The sequence below is a fragment of the Phalacrocorax aristotelis genome, chromosome 22, assembly GCF_949628215.1.
Source record: "Phalacrocorax aristotelis chromosome 22, bGulAri2.1, whole genome shotgun sequence".
NCBI classification, from domain to species: Eukaryota; Metazoa; Chordata; class Aves; order Suliformes; family Phalacrocoracidae; genus Phalacrocorax; species Phalacrocorax aristotelis.
In genome coordinates this window covers 7,230,997-7,253,028 of record NC_134297.1, presented here as the reverse complement: position 1 = coordinate 7,253,028, position 22,032 = coordinate 7,230,997, and the positions used below count along the sequence as shown (strand labels likewise).

General features: G+C 49.9%; 1 protein-coding gene across 4 annotated transcripts in view; it reads right to left on the bottom strand.

The window, feature by feature from the left end:
- Positions 1-1,238: 1,238 nt before the first annotated feature.
- ETS1 (ETS proto-oncogene 1, transcription factor) overlaps positions 1,239-22,032 on the bottom strand; it is a 73,856-nt gene continuing 53,062 nt past the window's right edge. For all 4 annotated transcript variants that reach the window (XM_075116470.1, XM_075116471.1, XM_075116473.1 and 1 more), the window contains 7 exons: positions 21,880-21,999; positions 21,006-21,206; positions 17,552-17,629; positions 16,368-16,616; positions 12,682-12,942; positions 2,844-2,962; positions 1,239-2,106 (listed from right to left, as the gene is read on the bottom strand). In XM_075116470.1, coding sequence (XP_074972571.1) covers positions 1,891-2,106; positions 2,844-2,962; positions 12,682-12,942; positions 16,368-16,616; positions 17,552-17,629; positions 21,006-21,206; positions 21,880-21,999 — 1,244 coding nt within the window. In that variant the 3' untranslated portion in view covers positions 1,239-1,890. The remainder of the gene's footprint in view (positions 2,107-2,843; positions 2,963-12,681; positions 12,943-16,367; positions 16,617-17,551; positions 17,630-21,005; positions 21,207-21,879; positions 22,000-22,032) is intronic.

Below are 22,032 nucleotides of genomic sequence, written 5' to 3'. Positions count from 1 at the left end.
AAAGCCTCTCCCCACCTCGCCCCCCACTACCATCTCACAGTGCTTCTGTAATGAAAGCAACTACCTAAAACACACAGACAGACAGACAGACAACACACAAAAAAAAAGGTACTTTTGGTTCAAATGTGTAATACTGTCTTAAAAATGAAAACGCCCAGCGGTTCTCAGGGGCGAAAGACCCCATTTTGGCAGTGGGATCCACACGGATCCGGCTTCAGGGTCATGTCTGGATACGGAAACGCTCGCTGCCTGATCCTCTAGCTCACACCGAGCCCAGCCCGAAGGCAGCTGTCAGCCTCGATCCGCTCAGAGCATCCCAGGAAGCGCTCGGTGCAGCAGGATTTACCCCTCTGAACGCAAACCACGCCACAAAAGGTTTGGGGGACAGACGGAGCAGCTACCCTGGGACTGATCCTGCAACCGTCTCAAGCACGCGAGACCTCTCATTTACCCCGGCAACACCAGTCATATGCTTCATGTTAATCACACCCTGACAAGGGTTTGCAGGATCAGGCTTACAACGAGCAGTAAAGAAGCCATTTGCAAGGACAATTTCCTTTCTGCGTGTGCCCAGGCTGGTTAAGACATACAGCAATAAAGACAGAGCTGGTTGAAACAGGAAGGAAAAAATATTTCCCTTTGGTTTTTCAACTTTTCCCTGATTTTTTTCCCCCCAATCAACTTGTATATTTTCCATTTACCACATTCAAAACATGGGAATTTCTCCCCTTTCCCCTCCAAAAAAAACCAAACCTGAATTTTCTGAAAGCACCAACGCGTTCCTTAAGCAAAAAAGGGATTTGGAAAACGCAAAAAGACATTTTCCCCGAAAATCTTGATGGGTTTCGTGCACAAACGCAGCCCCTTTTTTTAACAGCAACAAAAAAAAGCGGAAATTTCAACCAGCTTTATCAGCAAACGGCGGAGCAAAGCGTGTGGGACTGGAAGCAAGAGCGGCACACCCAGCCAGCATCACGAGGAGCCACTTCGGAGTTAATTTTCCTTCACATACGATTCGGAGATGCCGAGTCGTAGCGCTACACTTCTCCAGTGGGGTCTACATAAACTAATTTGTGGGGTTTTTTTTCCTTTTTTTTTTTTGTTTTTTTTTTTCCTTTTTCCTCACTGTAGATAAAACTCTCAGCTGGCATAACAGAAACAAACACACACAATATTGCAATACTGAGACCATCTTAGAGCTTAAGACTATTTGAAAAAAAAAATACTGGCACAAAAAAAAAATTAATAAAATAAAACTTTAACAAATAAAAAAAAAAAAGAGTCTTGATCCCTCTTGGCAAAAATTCTGTCTTTTCTAGAAAAGAAGACAACCAACAGAAAGGCGATGTAACAAGAATGACAACCAGTTCTTGTTTTTTTCCTATATTGCCCCTCCCCGAAGCAGGAATATTCACCCACTTTGGTTTTCCCTCCCTTCCCCCCGCCCCAATAAAAGTTTAAAAACCTCGAATCCTCGGGAACACTGTCATTTCCTGAACACAAAAACCAAAGGGATCATTTCGATAAGATTTTTTCTAAACAGCAAGGGATGGGGAGGGGTTTGGTTTTTTGTTTTTTTAAGTGAGCTACATTTTTCTGGCTTTCTCAAAACTCAGAATTTCACCCCAAAAAAGCCTGTCTTGGAGCTTTCAGGAAAAAAACCCCGTCCTTCTCCGAACCAAACTTTTTAGGTTTCAGCCAAAAGTTTGCCTCTTCCGCCACCCTCTCTCCCAACATCCTCAAAGCATCAAATCTGAGTTACTCTTTAAAAAAACCAAAAATAATAACGAACAACAAAAATAACAGCAAAAATAAAAAAGAACCAACAGAAAAAGTCCCATCGACTCTCCTAAATGACACGGGGCGCGCAGCCGCCCCGGCCGGCCGCCTTCACTCGTCGGCATCCGGCTTGACGTCCAGCATGGCGTGGAGCTCCTCGGGCGTGTAGCCCAGCAGGCTCTGCAGGTCGCAGACGAAACGGTAGACGTAGCGTTTCCCAGCCGTCTTGTGGATGATGTTCTTGTCGTAGTAGTAGCGCAAGCCGCGGCTCAGCTTCTCGTAGTTCATCTTGGGTTTGTTTTTCCTCTTGCCCCATCGCCTGGCCACCTGGGAGAGGGGTGGGGAGAGTCAAAAGGGAGAACGCACATCGCAGGGAAGGGAAGGAAAAAAGGAAAAGTCTTTCTTTGCAAGCAGCGCTGCCAGACACGAGGGAAGGAGAGGCCTTTCCTCATCTTTCAGATGGACACGGATGGGTCACAAGCACTGAAGTCTGGGAAAACCCCATGCAATGGCAGAACATTGCAGAGGACTCTATGAGAATATATGGAATCATAGAATCATTAAGGCTGGAAAACATCTCTAGGATCATCAAGTCCAACCCCCAACCCAACACCCCCAGGCCTCCTAAACCATGTCCTGAAGTGCTGCGTCTACATGTTTTTTGAACGCCCCCAGGGATGGCGACTCCACCAGATTCAGGGATACATAATGATATAACTCAGGGAAGGGAACCAATGTCCCATCTGCTCCCCAAAAATCAGTGGGAAGCCCCCCCCTCACCTGTACCCATCCTACTTGAAGAGCTTTGGCAATACACCTCTCTCGATGGTGTTTCAGCTACTTCACACCAACTTTGGGCACAAATTACTGCTTCCTAGGTATTCCTGCAGCCCAATTTTTAACAAGTTTTCAGCTGGGCTCTAATCCATTGTTTTTCCCCACACACGCATGACCAGAACAACGTGACTGCCCAAATCTCAGCCCTGAAGGGAGGAGGCGAGGGTTACCCACACCAAGATTTCAGCAGCATTTGGGGCTGTGCTCTTAATTCCAGGGCACTCTACCTCATCTGGGTCAGAAAGTTTGAATTCCCAGCCATCGCCCGTCCAGCTGATGAAGGACTGACAGGACTTGTCAGTGAGCAGTTCCAGCAGGAATTGCCACAGTTGGATGGGTCCACTGCCTAGAAAGACAAAGGAAACAGAAGACATTAATGCCAGGAAAAGCACGGCCCCTTCTATCCGTGGTGGGGGAAAATATCACACGCAAATGGGGCTCACTGAAAAAAATAAAACCTTCTACTATCAAAAAAAAACCATCAGTGGCCACAGGGCAAGAGATGACAGCTCAAGAGTTAAATCCTGCAGGTGAAAGAGCTTCCTATTTGCAGTAAGAGCTGAATATTCATGCACTGGAATGCTTCACTTGGAGTTACATAAATAGGATTATTTTTCTGGCATCCAAACTGCGAGGAGTCATTGTCTTGGCACAAGAGCACCACCGTTTCCTCCGTGCCAAAAAGCTCCTGGCCATCGCATGAACTCCGGCAGACTCTCGTTTCCCGACCTTGACTCTTTGCTCTGTTGCTGTTTACCGAGATAAGGGGGGGACCCAGGTATGAAAATTATTTGGCCTCTTTCCAGGGCATGTTGCTGCAGGAATGGGCTATGCCGGTTCGCAGAGCTCAGCGGGCTGCCGGAGCATGGGGAAGGCAGGGGCTGGCTGGCTCAGCAGACAGATCTCACCAGCTCAGGACTGGTGGATCCCCCCATCACGGTCTTGGCACGATCTTAGCAAAGCCATAAGCAAACCACCCTGCGGCTGCTGGTTCCAGCCTGAGAGGCGTAAGGCAGCGCGCAGCATCCCACCCCACGTACATTCAGCCTCTCCGTACACCACCAGGGTCTCCGTCTTCCCTTGGGGTGCTAATTTTGGCCAACAGCAATTTGCCTCGGGGTCCTGAGCCCCACACATCTAACCTGCAGTACTGAGTGCACCCCACTGAGAGCCTGAGGCTTCGCAGCCTGGTTTTGGCTGGATTAATGGTGAACATGGAGTGATTTCGAAATACTTATCTCTCCTTCGCGCCTGTGTCCTAATCAAAGGTAGTGGAGAAACCCTCAAGCCAAAATCTTTTTGATGAGCAACTTCTAAATGCGGCCGCACCCAAAATATTGCACTTAGCTCTGGGCAACATGTTTCGGGAGAGATTTTGCCACGTTTTAAACGCGGCTTAGACTATATCGATAATAATAAGTATGACAAGAATAATAATAACAAACAGAGGAAATTATCACAAAAAGAATTACACAGGCTGGATTAGGACGGCAGGCTGGGGTAAACCCGCCTTCTGAGAGCAACGAGCACAAGCTTCAAGCAGGGAAAGAAGTGTTATGTATTCAGAAAGAGGGATGGAGAACAGCCTATTTCCACAAATGACAATGAAGGGTGTCAGAGCTGTGGCTGAAGGATAACCCACGGAGGGAAGAGAGGGCTGTTCCCCCTTTCCACAAGGTTTAAAATGACTCAAAAGCAGACAAGCTGCTGGGGAGGAGGAAATGAGAGAGCTGGCTCTGGGACAGGGGAATTGCTGTGCCCCGTCCAGCCCTCCCCAAATTGTTTCCCTCCCGTCATCCCTAAAGAAGTTTTGCTGGCACGGAGTCCTCTGCCAAGCCGTGGGGGTTATCGCAAAGCCACAGGCAGGACAAAGCGGGGAGCTCACAGCATCTCTCTGCTTGTAAACGGGAAGACAATACTCAGCGGGGAAAGGCTCTAGCCCGTTGTTCTTGGCAGGAGCTCGCCAAGACGTTGACTCCACGACCACGCTCTCCGGTAGGGATGGAGTTGGGTTATCCATGCCAAAACGAGGGAGGAAATTCAGATGACGCCTTCGCCTCTCATCCGAAAGGGAAGAGCCAAAACCTTGGCCTGAAATACCACTGCATCTCAAAGCTTAGACCTATTTATAGCAGTGAGCTTTAAATATAGAGAAAACATTGGACAAAAAGGTTATTGCAGCCACCTGAGGTCCTCCATGGGGAATCGCAGGTGAATCCACATAGGGCTGGTTTCTCTTGGCTCATCTGACTTTACACCAATTCCCTACACACACACAGAGAGCGTCCAGCACCCAAATCAGGTTAACAGAATAGAGTCCTAGGAGACAAGACTGAAGCAAGCCCAGGTTCATCACCTCGCACTGATTTCTCTCCTGCTCAACCAAAGAACAATGATTTTTTTTTAATTCCTTCCCCAAAATCAGATGGATGGAACCCCAATACCTCTGGGCCACCCTGGCTCTGTGGGAGCCTTTCAAGGTTCAAGTGTCAATAACCCCGAGCCAAGCGGCTGGCAAAGCTCAGGCTTGGTGCTTGCAGCTCGGCTGCCAGCTGGCATGGAGAGGTGTCGGGAAACCCAGCAATTTCTTGCCCTCTCTCCAGCAAGCAAGGTAAGGCTCTTGCCGCTGCGCTGGGTGCCACTCTGCCGGGTATTCTGGGATTATGAAGGAAGTGGTGTCATCCTTGGAACAGGGATTCCCAAGGTCTATTCCAAGCTGCCTGTGGGACACGCGTAAAACCCCAAATTCCTCTGTGTTGGACAAGCAATTATGTCAAGAATGTGTTTACTGCAGGGCTCGCAGGCATGTCTCAGCTCCTATAAACACACGCCCTGCCAGAGGGGAAGGCAGCAGAGGCCCTGCAGATGTGCCGCTGCCGCTGGGGCACGACTCCGAAATGTCAGCGAGGCGGGTGATGCACGAGGTGGCAGGAACCAAAACCCAGCACATGCCCGAGCCTGTGTGCCTGAAAACACGAGAGACCGCAGGGTAGGAAGGGGTGCTGGAGGTCCACGCATCATCTGGTGGACCAGTACAGCTGTAATTAATGCTGGGAGGGCTATCTTCAGAAATGAGCTGCTTTTGCCTGCTCTGCAGACCAGCAAGGAGCAGGGAGTTATTTTTCCCAGTGCCTAAAACGATTTCAAGGTGGCCCTTGCTCACACAGAGATGTCATCCCCCGCCCCAATGTCATGTCCCCAAAGCTATCAGGGCAAGCATGAAGCTGCTGGGCTTGTCTCCGCACCCCAAACCTCCGCCCCCGCAGGAGCTGGGAGCAGCGCCCATTTTCCACCCCTTCTGCTTCAACCCTTACGCTCGTCCCCAGCTGGGGCTGGAAATCCCCACCGTGACGCCTGGTCCAGATCATTTCATGGTACAAGCACGCACAGCCGCACCAACCGCCCCAAAGCCAGCGCTGCTCTGCGGGTGTACCCCACCGCACGACCTGTTGCCTTGGTTATCTCCAAAAAACAACCATCACCAGAGTGTTCTTGCAGCCTTGTTTTTGGATGCAGCCCCGAGTGTGGAATGGAGGGACACAAGCCACCTTTTATGGAGCTGGGCCTGCTGCACACATCCAGGGACTTCCCAGAGCAAGCTCAGCCCAGGCTGGGGATCGGGGGCAGCCCCTGCTCCACAAAAGACAAGGCGAGGACTCAGAGGGTGGTGGGATGTCCTCCCGCCCCACCGTGACCTCTGGCACCCATGGAGGCTGCTAAGAATAGTACCCGCCAGAGGGGCTCGCCCGCCTGATGGGGCCACAATGAGGGCCCTGTCTGGCCTTGGTGGCACTGAACGGGGTCCTTCAGCAGGGACCGTCACACCACAGGAATTCTCCCACGTCAGGGGGAAAATATGCCTCTTAAGCCGGGTGACAGCCGGCTGCTGTCAGGAACCACTGGCTGAGCGGTGCTTCCTTGGCACCAGCCTGCCCACGGCATCCGTGGGTGTCCCCAGAGCAAAGGGTTTGGTGCCATGCCATCCCCGTGCCACCCTCCCTTGGTCGGGACTGGAGGTCCCCTATCACCTTCCTACCCAGCGGCTCTGGAGGGGTTTGAAACCAAACTATGCACGACGGCCACTTTCACTGGAACGGTGATGCTGGTACCACCCAGCCGGGCATCTGCGCCATACCCAGGAAGGCACGGCCCGAAACGCATCATCCTCACTCTCTCTCGAGACAGTTTCACAACCCCACCCCTCTCAACGGCCTCTGTTTTGTTTTCCTTCTTTCAAACAAGAAAAGAAGAAAAAAAAACCCTACTGAAAAAAAAAAAAAGCAGCGCACCTATGCTTTTTGCTCTGTGGTTTGTGGTTCCAACCCAACAAAACAATTGGGCATAGCAACGTCTCCAAAACAGCCTTTGCCTCGCTCATGAGCCTGCTCTCCCTGAGCCCCCTTCGATGGCACCATGGCACATTGCAGGACAGCAGAGCTCATGCCCATGGCTCCCTTGTTAGACCAAGCTCAACCACCTCCTTCTCAGCTCCTGCCCAGACTGGCACAGGTAGTCACACTACCGCGAAGTGCTGGTTTTGCATGAGTGGGAGGGTGGTGGTGGTGCTCGGATGGAAGCATGTCCAAAAAGCAGGCGTGAAGAAAGCAGGGAAGGACCCAGAAAACACCTTTTTTGGGGAGCCACACGCTTTTGGCCACGCTCACAGGCAGGAGAGCGGCCAGGTGGGCTTTCCTATGCATGTCCTCTGTTTTGAAGAAGAACATGATGGGTAGACTGGTCTCACTCTTGAGGCATCTGGCAAAGCACAAGGGGTTTCGTGAGCTTTGCTTCTCCCCCTGAAGGTGGTCCTGCAGGCCAAGAGCTGCCGGGCAACGCTCCAGCGCGTTGCTCGAAGGAGGGACTAAGCCACAGTTGCTGCTTTGCCATCGCCTCCAGGCTGCTGAGAAGCCAGGGCCGGCGGCTGCAGCAGCTCTGCTGAGAGCTGAGCTGCCGTCACGGTTGGGCAGTGTTCTGTGGGGCTGATTTCACTGTCATTTGCACATGTCTGGCAGGTGGAGCAGGAGCCACTGAACCAGCCCCAAGCCCCACCCTCAAGCTCCCCACCTTGCGGAGGCGGAAAGGGCTGCTGGGTCCATGCAGGCTCTGCACCGGAGGCAGAAAGCGGGCAGAAGCTGCAGCCTGGTCACACTTGAAGTCACCCTGCAAGGGCAGGTAAAGGGTATGACCCATAATGAGCAAGCTAACAACATCCCCTGCGTCGCACAGGGGCTGGAGTTGCCGTTGTGCTGCTTCTGATGGCCGGGGCAGCTGACTGCATCCCCAAATGCCCCTAAGCCAAGATACAAGTGGCTATGGATGTCCATACAGGCACACTTCTCCAGAAGCGCAGGCAAGCAGGCAGGAAGGATGCTGATGTTCCTAGGAAAGCTACTGCAGACTCTGGACGTCAAGGACAGCCGTATCACCAGACCGTGGGGGGAGAGGGGCTGGGAAGGCAGGTGCTGGCAGGTTTTTGAATGCTGATGACCACAGCATGTCTGAGGAGCTTGCTGGTGGAAGCCTCAGGCCAACAGCACAAGCAACAAGGAGAGGGGAAGCAGCACACGAGCTCTTTTGAAAGAGACCCACTTTCTTTGGCACCGACTTGACTTTCTTGCAAAACAGCAGCTGCGTGCTTTCACTTCTGTGTCACAGATAGGCATCACTCAGAAACGGAGCCTTGTCAAAGGCTTCGGGTTCTGCACCGCAGATGATTTGGACAGGGCAGATGGCTCTAGCAGGCAAGTCTGGACCCTATCGACATGGTACTGCGGATGCTGATAGTGAGGATCCGGGCTGGATCTGGCCTGGGTAGACAGCAGCGCTCCTGGGCGCTCGGGCGAGATAGCATCTGCGAGAGGTCAGCTATTCCCTGCACTACTTTCTGTCTTCTTTAAGGGCAACATGATAATGAAGATAGCATCAATCTGTCGCTAAGAGAGACACTCAGGTCATGTCTGATATTAACTGGGAAGGGCGTATTAACTGTTCAGGTGCTGAGATTGTCTATAAAGGTATCAGCAACTTCTTAACCAGGTCCATAAGAAAGGACAGTGTCACAAATGCAAAACCAGCCTCGCAGATCAGGGATTGAGGTTTGGTGCGCACTCACTTCACCTTCCTTGTCCCTCTTTCCTCCTTTCGCCTCTCAAATGCAAGGGGAATCGCTCTGCTCTGTGTGCTCAGCTATGTGGAGCAGCAGCTCAGCACATCACAGCTCTGGTGTTGTGGCAATGCAGACAACACCGCGAGATGGAAAGCCCCGGCCTGCACAGACGATGCTGAGGTCTTACGTGCCACAAAGCAAACAAACACCACATCTTGGCTGTAAACCCACGCAGGTGCTTTGGGGCACTCAAGAAAAGCCAAAACCAATTCAGCCCTGAGTGGCTATCGCCAGCCACAGGGGCCGAGGGAGGGTCTGAGCCTCCATTGGACCTGCATCACCAGGAGAGCAGAAGCACAAGTAGGTCAGAGTAGTGGAAAAATAAATATAGGGCAGAAAGGCCAAAGACCAGTGCGGTCAGACCCTCACCACTTGCTCTCTGCATGCGCTGCTACAGACTGTCCGCATTTACCCACGTGGCGTCAGGTCTCACGAAGGGTGCTGGTGGTCACGGTACCTATCGGAGGCAGCGGCTTGCAGGATCCAGCTAGGGCACAGCCCCAGGCAGGGCTGCAGGAGGCACAGAGGCAAAGCTGAGCTTGATTTAACCCAGCTGGGCTCAGGTACGGAGGGATCTGTGCCCATGTGCCAGCATGCACCTAGCATGAGCTGCCCGCCCACACCAAACACTGCACTACTGCATGAAAGAGGGAGCTTAAACTGAGCTCAGCTAAGCCAGCGTGAAGTTTAGCACATCTGCCTGTAGAGAATATGCATCATAACACACCGCTTGCCTAAATATTTTTAATAGATGCATTCTGTCTCCATTTCCTAGGTCATGTCAAAAGAAAAAAAATCTGGCTTAATGTAAGACTCAAGCTGGCCAAGCTTTGAGAAAGCTGGCCCCAAAACCAGAGATGTCCAGAGCCAGCCCTCCCTGCAGCTATGGAAACTGAAGTTCACTAACTCCTGAGCAGTTACATTTCTCCTTCAAAAAAGATAAGAAAATTGCATCAAGCTCTATCTGAGCAACCATGGCAACTTGTTAAATTAGGTCAAGATGTGGGGGCAGATAACGCAGCTTTGAAAAGCTGCTTTTGAGCTGGGTGAAGAACACATCAAACGCAAATGGCGCTTCCGCCAAAATGCACCTTCTCACCAAAGCATGCGCCTCCTAGGGCAGATACCATCAGAGATCTGCCGCGGCTGCGATAAAGCACTGTGCCACCTCCCTGGGCCACCGGCAAAACAGGCCCTTGGTGACAAAACCTGAACAATATTGTCAAGTTCTTAAAGTCAACCCAGAGAGCCCTGGAGATAAAGGACGTGATGTCCCAGGTTTCACCCTTCCAGCTCTAAAACATGCATACCGTGGCTTGTCTGTTGGGTGCTCCACTGGCCGGTGACTGGTGGTGGACGTGTGCTCGAGGCTGAGTGAGAAAACGAAAGCAGGGGTCCTGGCTGCTTTGAGACCCTGGGCTGGTAATCCCCTGCTCTGCTTGTTTGGAGGCTCCACCTCCTCACCAGAGCTGCAAACAGAGCCCAGACTCTAAGTTCCTCTGCTCTAGCTGCTAGACAGCACTTCCTCCCCTGAGTAAAGTAAAAGTAATGTAAAGCAAAGCAAAAAAAGAAGGACCTAGGAGTTCTGCCTGAGAGTGCCCACACTCCTTGCTCAGCTGGCCCAAGAGGTCCAGCACTTCTTGGTGGCCAGCCTGGATTTTTCTGGTTGTTTTTTTGTTTGTTGTTTGGTGTTTTGGGTCTTTTTTTCCCCCCAGAAATACACAAATACAAAACAGCTTTGAGAGCACCCAGTTGTCCTGCAGTCTGTAATGCAACACGTTCTCACTTGCTCTCACTCTGACCCGCTTTCACAGCAACCTGGCTTTGCTTTGCACCCATGCTGGGCTCCCTTTGCACAGGAAACACAAGGTGCTGACAGGTCAGTAGGCTTTAAAAAGGGAGAGAGGACATCTCTGGGGTCACATGCCTGCAAAGATCATCTGTCCAAAGACCATTCCCAATGAGAAATGCAGACTGTGGCCGTTTGAGGACTGAATTATTGCCTAGCAGCCTTCAGAGCAAGCAAGCAGTGCTCCAGCCCAAGGATTTCCAAGTGACTGCTGATTCTGGAAACCTCTGATCTTCCTCTCCCCGTTTAAAGCTTCTCAAGTAAAGGAATGCAAAAAAAATCAAGAGCTTCCACTTATTGATCAGACCAAAATGCCTGGGCCAAGGGATTATCTTCCCAGCTCAAAATGGGGTTTGAAATGAGGCAAGGGAAAATGTTATGCAGTGCAAAGCGTTTGGAAGTGTGCTCTGGCATTGCGTTAACTGAAGTCTCCCCTTCCTGGCGGCACGGGTCCAAGGACACTCTTTGGGGTGCTAATACTCCTTGGCAAAACACAGGGTTCAGCCGCCGACTTCGGCTCCTTGCTCACAGAGGGAGTTGGGAAGGTCGCCTCTCTTCGAGGGCAGCTCTTTTCCATGAGCCACAGCAAACGTGGAGGGAAACATCCAGCTTGGAAAATAAAGCTCCTAGTTTTGTCCGTGCCTCCATGCCTCCCTTTTCACAGCTGTTAAAAAGCGACCAGTGCTCCTGCCCAGGCACTGGGTACCCAAAACCCTTCCACGGACCTTAGCAAAAGGCATTATCAGGAGAAAATAGGAGTAAAAATTGCAAGTTGTGCTCACTGGTCTCTTTTCTTAGGAACATCAACTGCCATGGCACAGCAGAGGACAGTGTCCTGGGGCATGGCCCCTCCTACTGCTCATGCCTCTCCCAACCACATCCCCCAGCCGAAAACCATTCAGGAATAGCAAAGCACACTTTTATTTTGCATAGACTTGGTTGAAACAGGCTCATTCAGCAGGCAGGGCTGAGCTTTCTTTCTAACTAAAGCTATAGCAACAAACCACTTCCTTTTTTTACACATAGCACCTAAAATTATCTCTCCACCTCTCCTCCCCTCTGCATCTCTCCCCGCCTTACAAAAAACTAGATATCAGCCCTAAGATGAGCCGTGCGTGGGAGGAGATTTCAGGGACAGTCGCACCTCAGGATCTGCTCTGAACCTTCTGATGATCTTTATCTGCACAAACTATTTCCACTGCTTGGCTCCTCCGGGCCACAGCTGCTACCAGCTGGGGCAGGAGAGATCAGTATGTACGAGGGAAAGGGGAACTGGCAGGACGCTACCCTGCAAGTTTTACTTACGGTACAGGGAAAAGACATGGCACAGAAGGACTGGAAAGGATTAACTCCGTTTTAGCTGGAAGCCCCATCCCACCAGGTTTCTCTCCATGGAGATGCCAGATTGCTGAAGGGCTGTCATATAAAAAGCCAGAGTTTCCCTCCCAGTGCAGGGAATGGAAAATGTTTGGGTCTGCTTTGGCACCATCCCATCCCTGCCTCGCACCAAGGTAACGAGCAAAACCAAGGGCTTCCTCCATGCCAAAAAGGGGAGAAGATCATTTCGCATCACACACAGCCACACCAGAAATGCAGCCACTCCTCTCCGAGGTGGGAAACCACAAGCAAGTGGCCAGCACATTGAATAAAATTATTGGAGGGGGAATGAGGCCTCTGTACTACCTTGTGTTCTCAGCAATATGAACCAGACACCAGTCCCTACCAGGCCCAAGCAGGAGGAAACCCAGGTGTAAATGAAAACGCAAGGCATCAAATGCCTTGCACTCAGTCAGGTCCTATGTCCTCCCTGAGGTCTGGAGTGCCCACGCTTGAAGGACACGAAGCCCTGGGGGGCTGTGTGCTCTCAGGCGTGCCCGCAGGCACGTGGCTGCCCCCTGGGGCACCTCAAACCCCTCACTCACACGCCACTGAGCCAGTGACGCAGATGCTGGGCAACGCGGAGACCCTGGAGGCTCTGCCCTCCACTGACGGAGAGGCTGTACCCAAGATGCTCAGCAGAGAGGTGGTTTCCTGAGGAGCGTGACCCTACCTGTGTAGCCGGCAAGGGCAGCAGCAGGAATGACAGGCTTGTCCTTGTTCATATCGGCTCGATCTCGAACATAGTCCTTGAAGGTGCCCTTGGGCTTGTGGTTGGGCAGGGCGGCGGGGTAGTCCTCCGAGTCAAAGCTGTCGTAGGAGGGGACACGCTGCAGGCTCTGGAAGGAGGACTGGCTGCTCCAGGACTGCGTCAGCCGGTCGCAGCTGTCATAGCTCTCTATGCTCTCGAAGGAGTCCTGGCCGCCCAGTTTACCTGGCAAAAAGGAAGGGCATGTGAGATGTGCCTGGCTGGCACGGGGATGCTCGAGCTTGCCATGGCCGGGAGAATGATGCTTCGCCTGTCCACTGTGCAGGCCGAAGACAACCAGGCAAACGATGCTGTCCCATCACGTCTCATCTCCAAACAAACTCAAAAATACGGCCTGAAACTGGGATACTTCATTATCTTTGTAATTCAGAGCAGGGCTTTCTGAGCCTGGAAGAAGTTCAGGTAGCGAAGCAAGGCAGAGGCAGGGGAAAAACCCAAAGCCCTGGCTCTCTACCCAAGACTGATGCCTGGGGCTAACCGGAAATTGTCCTGTTTCAAAAAGGCAACGGCAGGGAAATAATCCACTTTAGAGAGATATTCGAGGCTCAGTTCAGGTGCCAGGACCTGTTGCTCTTGCTGCTCAAAGTTATGGGTCTCCAATAAGCCCCATATTACGTCTGCCAGCCTATATCCATCTCTCTCTCTACATATACACCTATATGTATCTATAGAAATGCTGCTGAGGCATACTCAAGGGCACAGGACACCCAGCTTCTTTACTTTTGATGCTTCCTGCAAAACTATACAGCAGCTTTTTATTGCTGTACGTTACAACCAGCTTCCACCCCCAAATCCCCGAACAGCAGCAGATTTGAGGGAGGAGGAGAGCAAAAGGCTGAGAGCTCAAACAGCTATTTTTCCAGTTCTGGTAAGGTGAGCACAGCTGGGTTGTATCAAGGCTACTCTCTGGGGTATTTTTAGTAAAGACCAGAACACAAGAGGCTGGATCCTCAGCAGTGCTATGCTGCTTTACACCCACTAGAGACAGCATAAGTATACCCTCTGTACTTAAAACAAAGAGCTAAAAAAGGATCCAAAGAACAAACTGAAATTGCTCCCTCTGATCTTCCGTACGCTGCCGATTGCTCAACATCTTTACTGACAAACTAAGAGCGTAACAGGATCATTCAAGTTCACTAATTTCCCAAACTGGGCTAAAAACAGCTGCTGGGATTGTGCAAGAACTCCTGGAGAAATTTCCATTGGCAGAGCTACCCACAGCTTGGGCCCAGATAGTAAATCACAGGGGAACAGGAACGTGGAAGGATGCTGGCACACTCCCCCAAATATTTGTTGTGTTGTAGTTTGTTGTAGCACTTGCTGCGAAGACTCAACTACCACAGGCTCTGCCCTGATTGCTGGCCCAGAATCATCTGAAGTTTCAATCCATTGGCTTGATTCTGCTGGGAATAGCCATGCTTTTGAATTAAATTTTTTTTTTTCTTTTAGTGTTTTGAGAATCTTACAGCACACACTTCAATCGCTTCCTGAATCCTGCAAGGGGAAACTTAACACCACTTTGTGCACATTCATTAATTGGCATAACCACTTCCCTGAGAAGTCCTGCGGCACAAGCTCGTCTAGAAAAGGAATTAAAAATCTGACAGATGAAGAGCCACAGTGTTGGAGAAGTGACTTAGGTCATTTCATTGAAAATTCATCTAAATGTGACCTAAATGTGAGCCTTTGGAAAAAATCACGCCTTGCACCTACTCAGGAGCAACTTGTTAAGAGTCTGGCAGCTACACTTTCCAACCAGACATCCTCACTGATAAGGCAGGGTGAAACAACTCCCATGGGACCACAGAATTAACTCTTAAAGCTCACACAAAGAAAGACAAAAGGCGACTGTCTAGAAAACCTTCATCCTGAATTTCCCACTGCTGAAGTGCTTGACTTGGCGACAGACTAAGCTTTCCATACAGTAGAAGGTAAAGACATACATAAATATGAATAAGCTGGACTCTGCCTTATATTAAGGCTTCTTTACACTGCTCTGGGAGGATTAATGCCACCCAAAGGCCTTTCTACGTGGCTGAAATGTAGCGTTACTGTAAGCACAGCCACAGCCTGAGTCGAGGGCTCTTTCTTCCCTCCCCTGGAGCCTTTTTAGGCTTGCCAGTGAGAACAGGCTCAAAGTACAATTGCAAAAGCCTGCCTGAATCATTGCATTTCAATGAAAATTATTATGAAATCACCTATGTTAAAGAAAAGGTCAAGAAAAGGGAAAGACACTGATGAAAGATAGCGAGAAAAACAAACCCAGAAAGAGAAGTTTACCTAAAATCATAACACTGCTGCCCTTTTGGCCCACCGTATCATCCAAGTCACTTCTCACATATTAACACTCAGACAGCAGCAGAAGCAGAGGTGATAGTACAAATACTAACTTTCGTGTCATTAGCTCTCCCAGCTTGGAAAAAGAATGAGAAACTTAAAATGAGCTCCACTGAGCAATGCGTAAGCGATGCAGACCTGCAAAGGGGCTCCGGCTTTCACTGGGAACCAGCCCATCCTCAGCTCTCGTAGCTGGATGAATGGGTTTAAATGTTGAACATCAAACCTGGCTCACAGCAACACGCTACTATAATGAATTTTAGGCATGGGGACACCTGGATTCTATTCAGGGCGCGATCGCAGGCAGGTCAGATCTCTTCCCCCTGCCTCAGGTTCCCTACCTGGAATCAGGAGATAATGATACCCCTTTGTAAGCGACTTTGAGCTCTATGGATTAAACTTTTGCTTTGAATATATACTGTGAGGCAGATCCTCAGCCTTGCATTAAGCGATGTAATCACAAAGCAGTCAGGCATCTGGGCCCCATGTGTTCGGAATTTAATAATATTAATTGAAAAGGCGTTTGGGCTCAGATCCTCAGACGTGTTTAGGTGCTTAAACCCCATCATCTCAAACAGTAATCATGTACCTATAACAATTTGGAGATGTAGGGTTGTAGCACAAGGATTCAGGGGGTCCTTCAGCTCTGTCGCTGACTCAAGCCATGACACCTGCATCTCCTAACAAAGCACAGGGCTTGGGTTCATCAGAACAGATGATCAATTCAACCAAACAGCCTTCAAAATCAGTGGAGATAATGGATAAAGACTTTGGATCATCAAGTGTAAAATCCTTCAGAGCCTTGGACAGCAGTTCCTGATGAGAACTTGTGAAGGATTTGTGGGGTTTTGCCTGGCCTCCTAGGAAAATCATATTTATACAACCACACAGCAGTCTGCCATCCCTAATAACCTTAAAGCCTGTTTCAACTTCTCTCAAGTTTGACATCAAAGTGCAAGCCTACTACATTTGCTACATTTTTGCAGATGTTATAAAAACAGGCAGCAGAGTAGAGAAAAGACTTTCTTCATGTTTTCCCCAGGCAGAAGGTCAGGGAGGGCTCGAAGCCGGCAGGGAATGCATCTGGGAGTTCAACCTCAGAAGATACACGGCTTTGTCCCCAGCATTGCTTGGTGCCCTGATGGCCTTGGTCCCCCAAAATACATCTCCTACAGAGGGGAAGGCAGCATTTATGCTGATATAGGTAGAGGTGGCAAGAACCCAACCAAACCCCGGGAGATGCCCAATTTTACCTCGACTGGCACGTCCCATGCACATGTTATCTGGCGTTACTACTTCTTGCTTGATTGTGAAGTAGTCTGTCTGCAGGGAGTCCGTCGGGACTGGGTCACGCAGGATGACTGAGGGATAGTCGTTCTCGTACTTGAGGGACAGGAGCTCTTCCGAGCTGATGGGATGGAGGGTCTGGTAGGACTCTGTGATGAAGCTGGGCTCAGAGAACTCCGAGGGAGGCACGCACTGTGCATGCTCAATGCCATAACCTGCCGGCAGAATGGGAGCGTCAAAAAATGACCCAAACACGAGCAGCATAAAGAAACCAGAGTGTTGCTCACTCCCCCTCCAGTCTCCCACAGCGCAGTGAGATTTGAGGTCTGCAGCGCGAGAGGAGACTGTCTCTGGATATAAAACACCTGGAACAATTGGGCACTAATTTCAAGTAAGGTTTCTAAAAGCTACAGAGAGATTGCGTCTTATAATTGCAGCAATTTAAAAAAATAAGACATCCTCAACCATCATCAAGGTGCATTATGCCAAACTCCTCTCAAGCAAGCTGCTAGTGGGAAAAAGCTGGAAAATCATGAAGAGCACAGACTCAGCAAAGGAGATATAGGGCAAAGAGGTTTCCTTGATGACTGTAATAGATGAGTCACTTCCATGGTCACCTCTCCTCGCTGGCTGGAGCCCGGAATCCCAATTCAAGTGAGTTGGGGTTTTTTTTTTGCTGGTTCATGAAATACATCACAGATTTCAAATGCCCTTAAAGAACATCTCCAAAGCAATGGCAATGGGAAGCGCGGGAGTCTAGATTGATGACTCATCTCTTTCCTTATTAGGCTCCTACCTAGCAATTCAGAATTACGCCTTCTTCCTCCATGCCCCCCCTTTTTAATAAGGTCTTTAAAATTCCTAATGTTCTGGGCTGTTGAGGTCATTTTTCAGGTCTCCTGAGCTACAGCTTCAAACAAATCACGCTTGCAAAGTCAGATTATGGCCTCTCAAGGCAGTCCCCCAAAAATAAAGATCATTTCTACATAAACCCAAAATACCAGGCAGGACAAAATGACACACTTTGCGTGCTCTGCCACGACAGAGCAACAACTGTGTGGTGCCGTCCTCATGTAATGCAGACAAACCTCTAGTATGTGGCATTTTCATGTCTGGAAGCACCAGAATGATGCTGATAATGGAGACTTACTAATTAAGTAGTCTGAAGTATAGCGGGATTCTGGATATGTTGTATTCACTCCATTTGCTGGGTATGGTTTTACCTCTTCTGCAAAGAGAAAAGGAAGGAAATGTCACATGTCCATAGGCATATTGTGCTTCGCAAGACTTGCTGTAATACAGAGAGGTCTGAACTTCCTAAAATGCTCCCCTCTGGGTTAAACTGGGATGTTCAAAGGAACAGAAATGAGTTGGGAGCTGAAATCCTGCTGAAACAAGTGCCTGATGCACTTGGGTTCCTTCGGGAAATCTCGCTGCAAGAATGCCCGATTTAAACAAAACCAAACAAAACAGGAACAACTTTCTCAACCAGAGGCTCCAGGTGGTTCTGAAACACTAATTGCATCATTTCCTTGCTTGCCTTAATTTCTGTTGTCTTTCATTGTCTTGAGGATTGCTTGTCACACTTACATGTATGAGTTCGTGAAAAAACCCTACCGTACCAGGACAGCTGTTTTCCTGAAAAAGCCCCTATTTTTAGACCAGCAGTAGGTGTGTGCAAGCGAGTGGGTAATGCATAACAAACCCAGCTCCTACAACCCCAAATTAATGCTAATTCCCAGCCTACCCAGCACCCTGTACCTCACACCTGATGCAGGCAGAGGATCCCGTGCTCAGAAAAGCTTTGTCACACTGTCCATCAGCCAGCTCCTGATACAGACTCCACGGTCTACATAGGGGCAGCACGTAAAACTTTAGCCTTTCTATAGGCGTAATTCACTGAGAAAGAGCACGTATCACGTCAAAGCGTAGATTCTCCACTTCCCATTGCTTTTTCCAAGCACTTTGCTACTCCTGGGCTTGATGCTGAATTTGCTTTCCCATCTAAAAGCCACATTGCTCCTACCCTGACCAGTTTTTCCATTAACACCTTACTCATTCCAGCACGGCATGTGGGCAAAGATACCGGCATGGGAGATTTTATTTTCTTTGCAGAGGGTAACCAAAATAAAAAACACACAGACAGCTCCGGGTTATGTTTATTTCTGCTGAGGCTAAAGAGAAGCGAACTGAAGATAACGCACATTTGCTTGCAAGGAGCCTAATTTTGGCCCTCTCTCCTGGGGATTGCAGGGTGGAAAATATTCTCTAACAAAAGGAGGTTTTGTGCAAACAGAGAGACCTAATGAGAAACGCTCTTTTCCTCTCCCCACGGTGTCTGCCAAGGGGCAGGGTGGGTGACCACAGAGAAAGAGAGCAACCTTCAGCTATGCTTACAGTCAAGTGGAGGGCACTGCTGACTGCTGGTAACTGAGGAGGAGGTTATTTTAGGAAGAAATTGGGAAAAATATGCCTGAAAACACCCAAATCCATGCAGGGAAAAGTCGCCCATCTGCTGCCGTTTTTAAACCCTGAGCAGCCTGTGGTACATGAGTCACTCTCAGAAAGCGCTCACAAGGGAGGCACGTTAGCTGAAGGGACAGCAAGGTCACACCCTGTCCCAGCACGACCCCGTGCCGACGGTCGCATTGCTATAGGTAAAGCCAAACGTTTCGGGGTTAACCACCACTCCCAGCATCCACACCCCCAAGTGATGACGGCGGGTGGCTGGGGAAGATGGAAGAGACAGGGACCGGCGAGTTGGACTCTGACTCCATTGGGTGAGCCTGGGGAAACCTTGATTTCTTCACGCTTCACATCCCCAGCTGCAAAGCGGAGACAACCATCTCCTCTTGCGTGGGGAGAGATGCGATGGGGAGAATTTCGCACGTTATGGTTGTACAGCACCAGCACAACAGGACCCAGATCTTGTCAGGGGTTTGGGGGTGTACTACCAGTAAGATGAGGCCCATGACTTAGAGGGAACAGAAATTAGTCCTTGGGGTGAGGCTGGTTATTTCTTGGAAGCTCTTCTTAGTAAATCTCCAAATACTTCACTGCCCTTCTGGGAAATGTGTTAAGAACCCAGCATAGAAGCTAAGGCTCAGAAAGCTTGTGCAAGAAGTGACAAAGTAAAACTGAACACAGAACGGAGAATTCTTGCTTCCCAGGGCTACACCAACAGTATTGAGACAGAAATTCAGCTTTATTCTTTTTCATCCTTTCAGAAGAAAAGCTGCAACAGGCACAAAGATTTCCAGCTTCTTTGTAAAAGCTCCCGTGTGTCTCAGACCTTCTGCATCCTCACGACTGCAGCATCTGAACACTCGTGTGTTCACCCGATCCCTGCTTTCCTGTGACACTACAGCACCGAGTTCATCCCCATGCCTTGGGGAATCTGCAGGAGGGAGCTGCAAACCCAGCTGCGATGCCTCAGCCAGTACCGGGAGCATGTCGCACCCCTCTCCAGCGGGTTACAGCCCAAACAAATGAAGAAGGGTTGCGGGAAGGCAGAGCTGCGTTACAAGCGATGGCTTATAGTAAGGAGAAATGGGACCGACCGCAGCGTTTCGCTTTGTTTGGTTAAACTGCTTGCTGTTGATATAAGCACTCAATAAAAATTATGCAAAATGAGAAGTACAGAACAGATATAGAGTCAAGGAGCAGAAAAACAGCCTGTCGCGCACAGACCCTGAGAAGAGCTGTGTTTACCTTTTGCAAACCACAGGTAGCAGTAAAATTAGTAATCAGCAATTAACATCCATTTGTCAATGGTTTCCTGGAAGGCATAACTCTGCTCCCCTTCCTGCCACCAGTACAGGCCCGCTGACAGGCACGCAGTGTCGGCATGACAGCACAAGGGATATTCCAGGAAAGCAAATAGCGCTGCACGAAGAGGAGCTAGAGAAAGAGCCCGAATTTGCTGCTGCTCCTGCTCGTGGCTCAGTTAAAGGTGTTTAGCTCTTCACCTGCTCTTTCCCAGGTTAAGCATTGCTTGGGCATCCAGACGCTATGAAAATCGTCAACAATAATCAATGTGTGTCCCCTCAGTCAATGAATATTAATGCCCTTAAATGCTGTTGCGCAGAGACTGGCAAAGATGGCTTCTCCTGTAGGGGGGACAGCCACTCAACAAAATGCCATTACACCTTCTGGGACACAAAACAAAGCAAAGCAGCTTCCCTTCGCAACTGGGAAATTAGGGCGGGATTTTGGTGGTATTGTTGTACCCCGTTCCACCAAAGGAAGTAGTAAAATTCACAACGGGGGCTGAATGAGCTGAGGAAGAATGCTTTGGAAAATCCCACCATGGTTTCCAGGCAGGCAGAGCACCCTTGCCCGCTGTGGATTCCTGCCAAGTGGCCGGCGCAGACACCCTTCCTCTTTCAAGCAGTGCCAGGATTTGCATTGCCCACTACCGGTTGGGACGGCCAGTTGAAATCCTACTGGAAAGTTGGGCTTTGAAAGCTGCTTTTATTGGAATTAAAGCCTAAGGTGAACACCTCATTGCACAGCCAGACTGCGAGCCAAGGTCTTTGGAAAGGCCCAAAACCAGGCTAGCCAGGACGGCGTGAGCCATTCACCCTGGAGACTCCAGCACTCACCTTTCTGCAAGATCTCCAGATGTTCCCAGAGGATATCTCCCACAAAGTCAGGCGCTAGCTCCAGGAAGCACTCCTTGCCCAGGGCACAGAGGGCAGCTCCATTCATGCAAAACTTCTGGAAATCCACTCCCTTCAGGCTAAACTCGTTCACCGCCCACATCACCCAGTCCCGCACGTGCGTCTCCGTCCACTGCTGGGGGTCTGCACCAAGGGGTTGTAGAAGAGATCCATTAATGAGCAATCATAAACCATTTTCCCCAGAAAACAGGACACAAACAGTGCTACAGCTGTCCCAGTGGGTAAGCACTTGCACAGAATCATCCCATACAGACTGGGAGTCCACTGGCATAAAGGTAAAAATGGTGGGGGAACACCATGCCTGCAGTTTGGATCAGTCATATTTGCAGACCAATTTCATACAAGGAACAAGTTTTGGATTTGGTTGGGACTTTTAACAATTCCACCAGTCCTCTGACCCTTTCTCCCACCCTTTTCTCTATTTTGCTTGCTTTCTCCCTGTCACCAGCCCCTGGTAAAGCGTCCCTGCTGCTTCTCCGTATGGTGGAGATGATTTGCAAATACAAGTGCTGGAGCTGCCTCCAAAGGAGCAGGTCCCCAGAGCTGCAAGAGCAGTCACGCAGCAGAGGTGAGCAGGACAGACAGGCACAATCTGTCAAACAGGTGTAGGTCGCAAGTGGTACTGAAAGGTTTTGCCTGTATGTCTAGATTTTTCCAGCTGAAGCTGCCAAGAAACAAGGCAATACCACCTGAAGAGGATCAACACAAAGGATGGCAGATGTGGAGAAGGGCAGCCTGGCAGGAGGACACGACCTCTGTGTCTGCCACAGCAGCTCACTGGGAAGCCATGTCTTACCTTTGGGGATTCCCAGCCGCTGTTGCTCTTTTGCGAAGCCACTGAAGGTGGCTTTCAATGCCTGAGACATCATTTCTTTGCTGCTGGGAGTTAATAAAGGCACATCCGCACATTCCATATCTGAAAGGAGAGAAAAATGGCCATAAGGACACA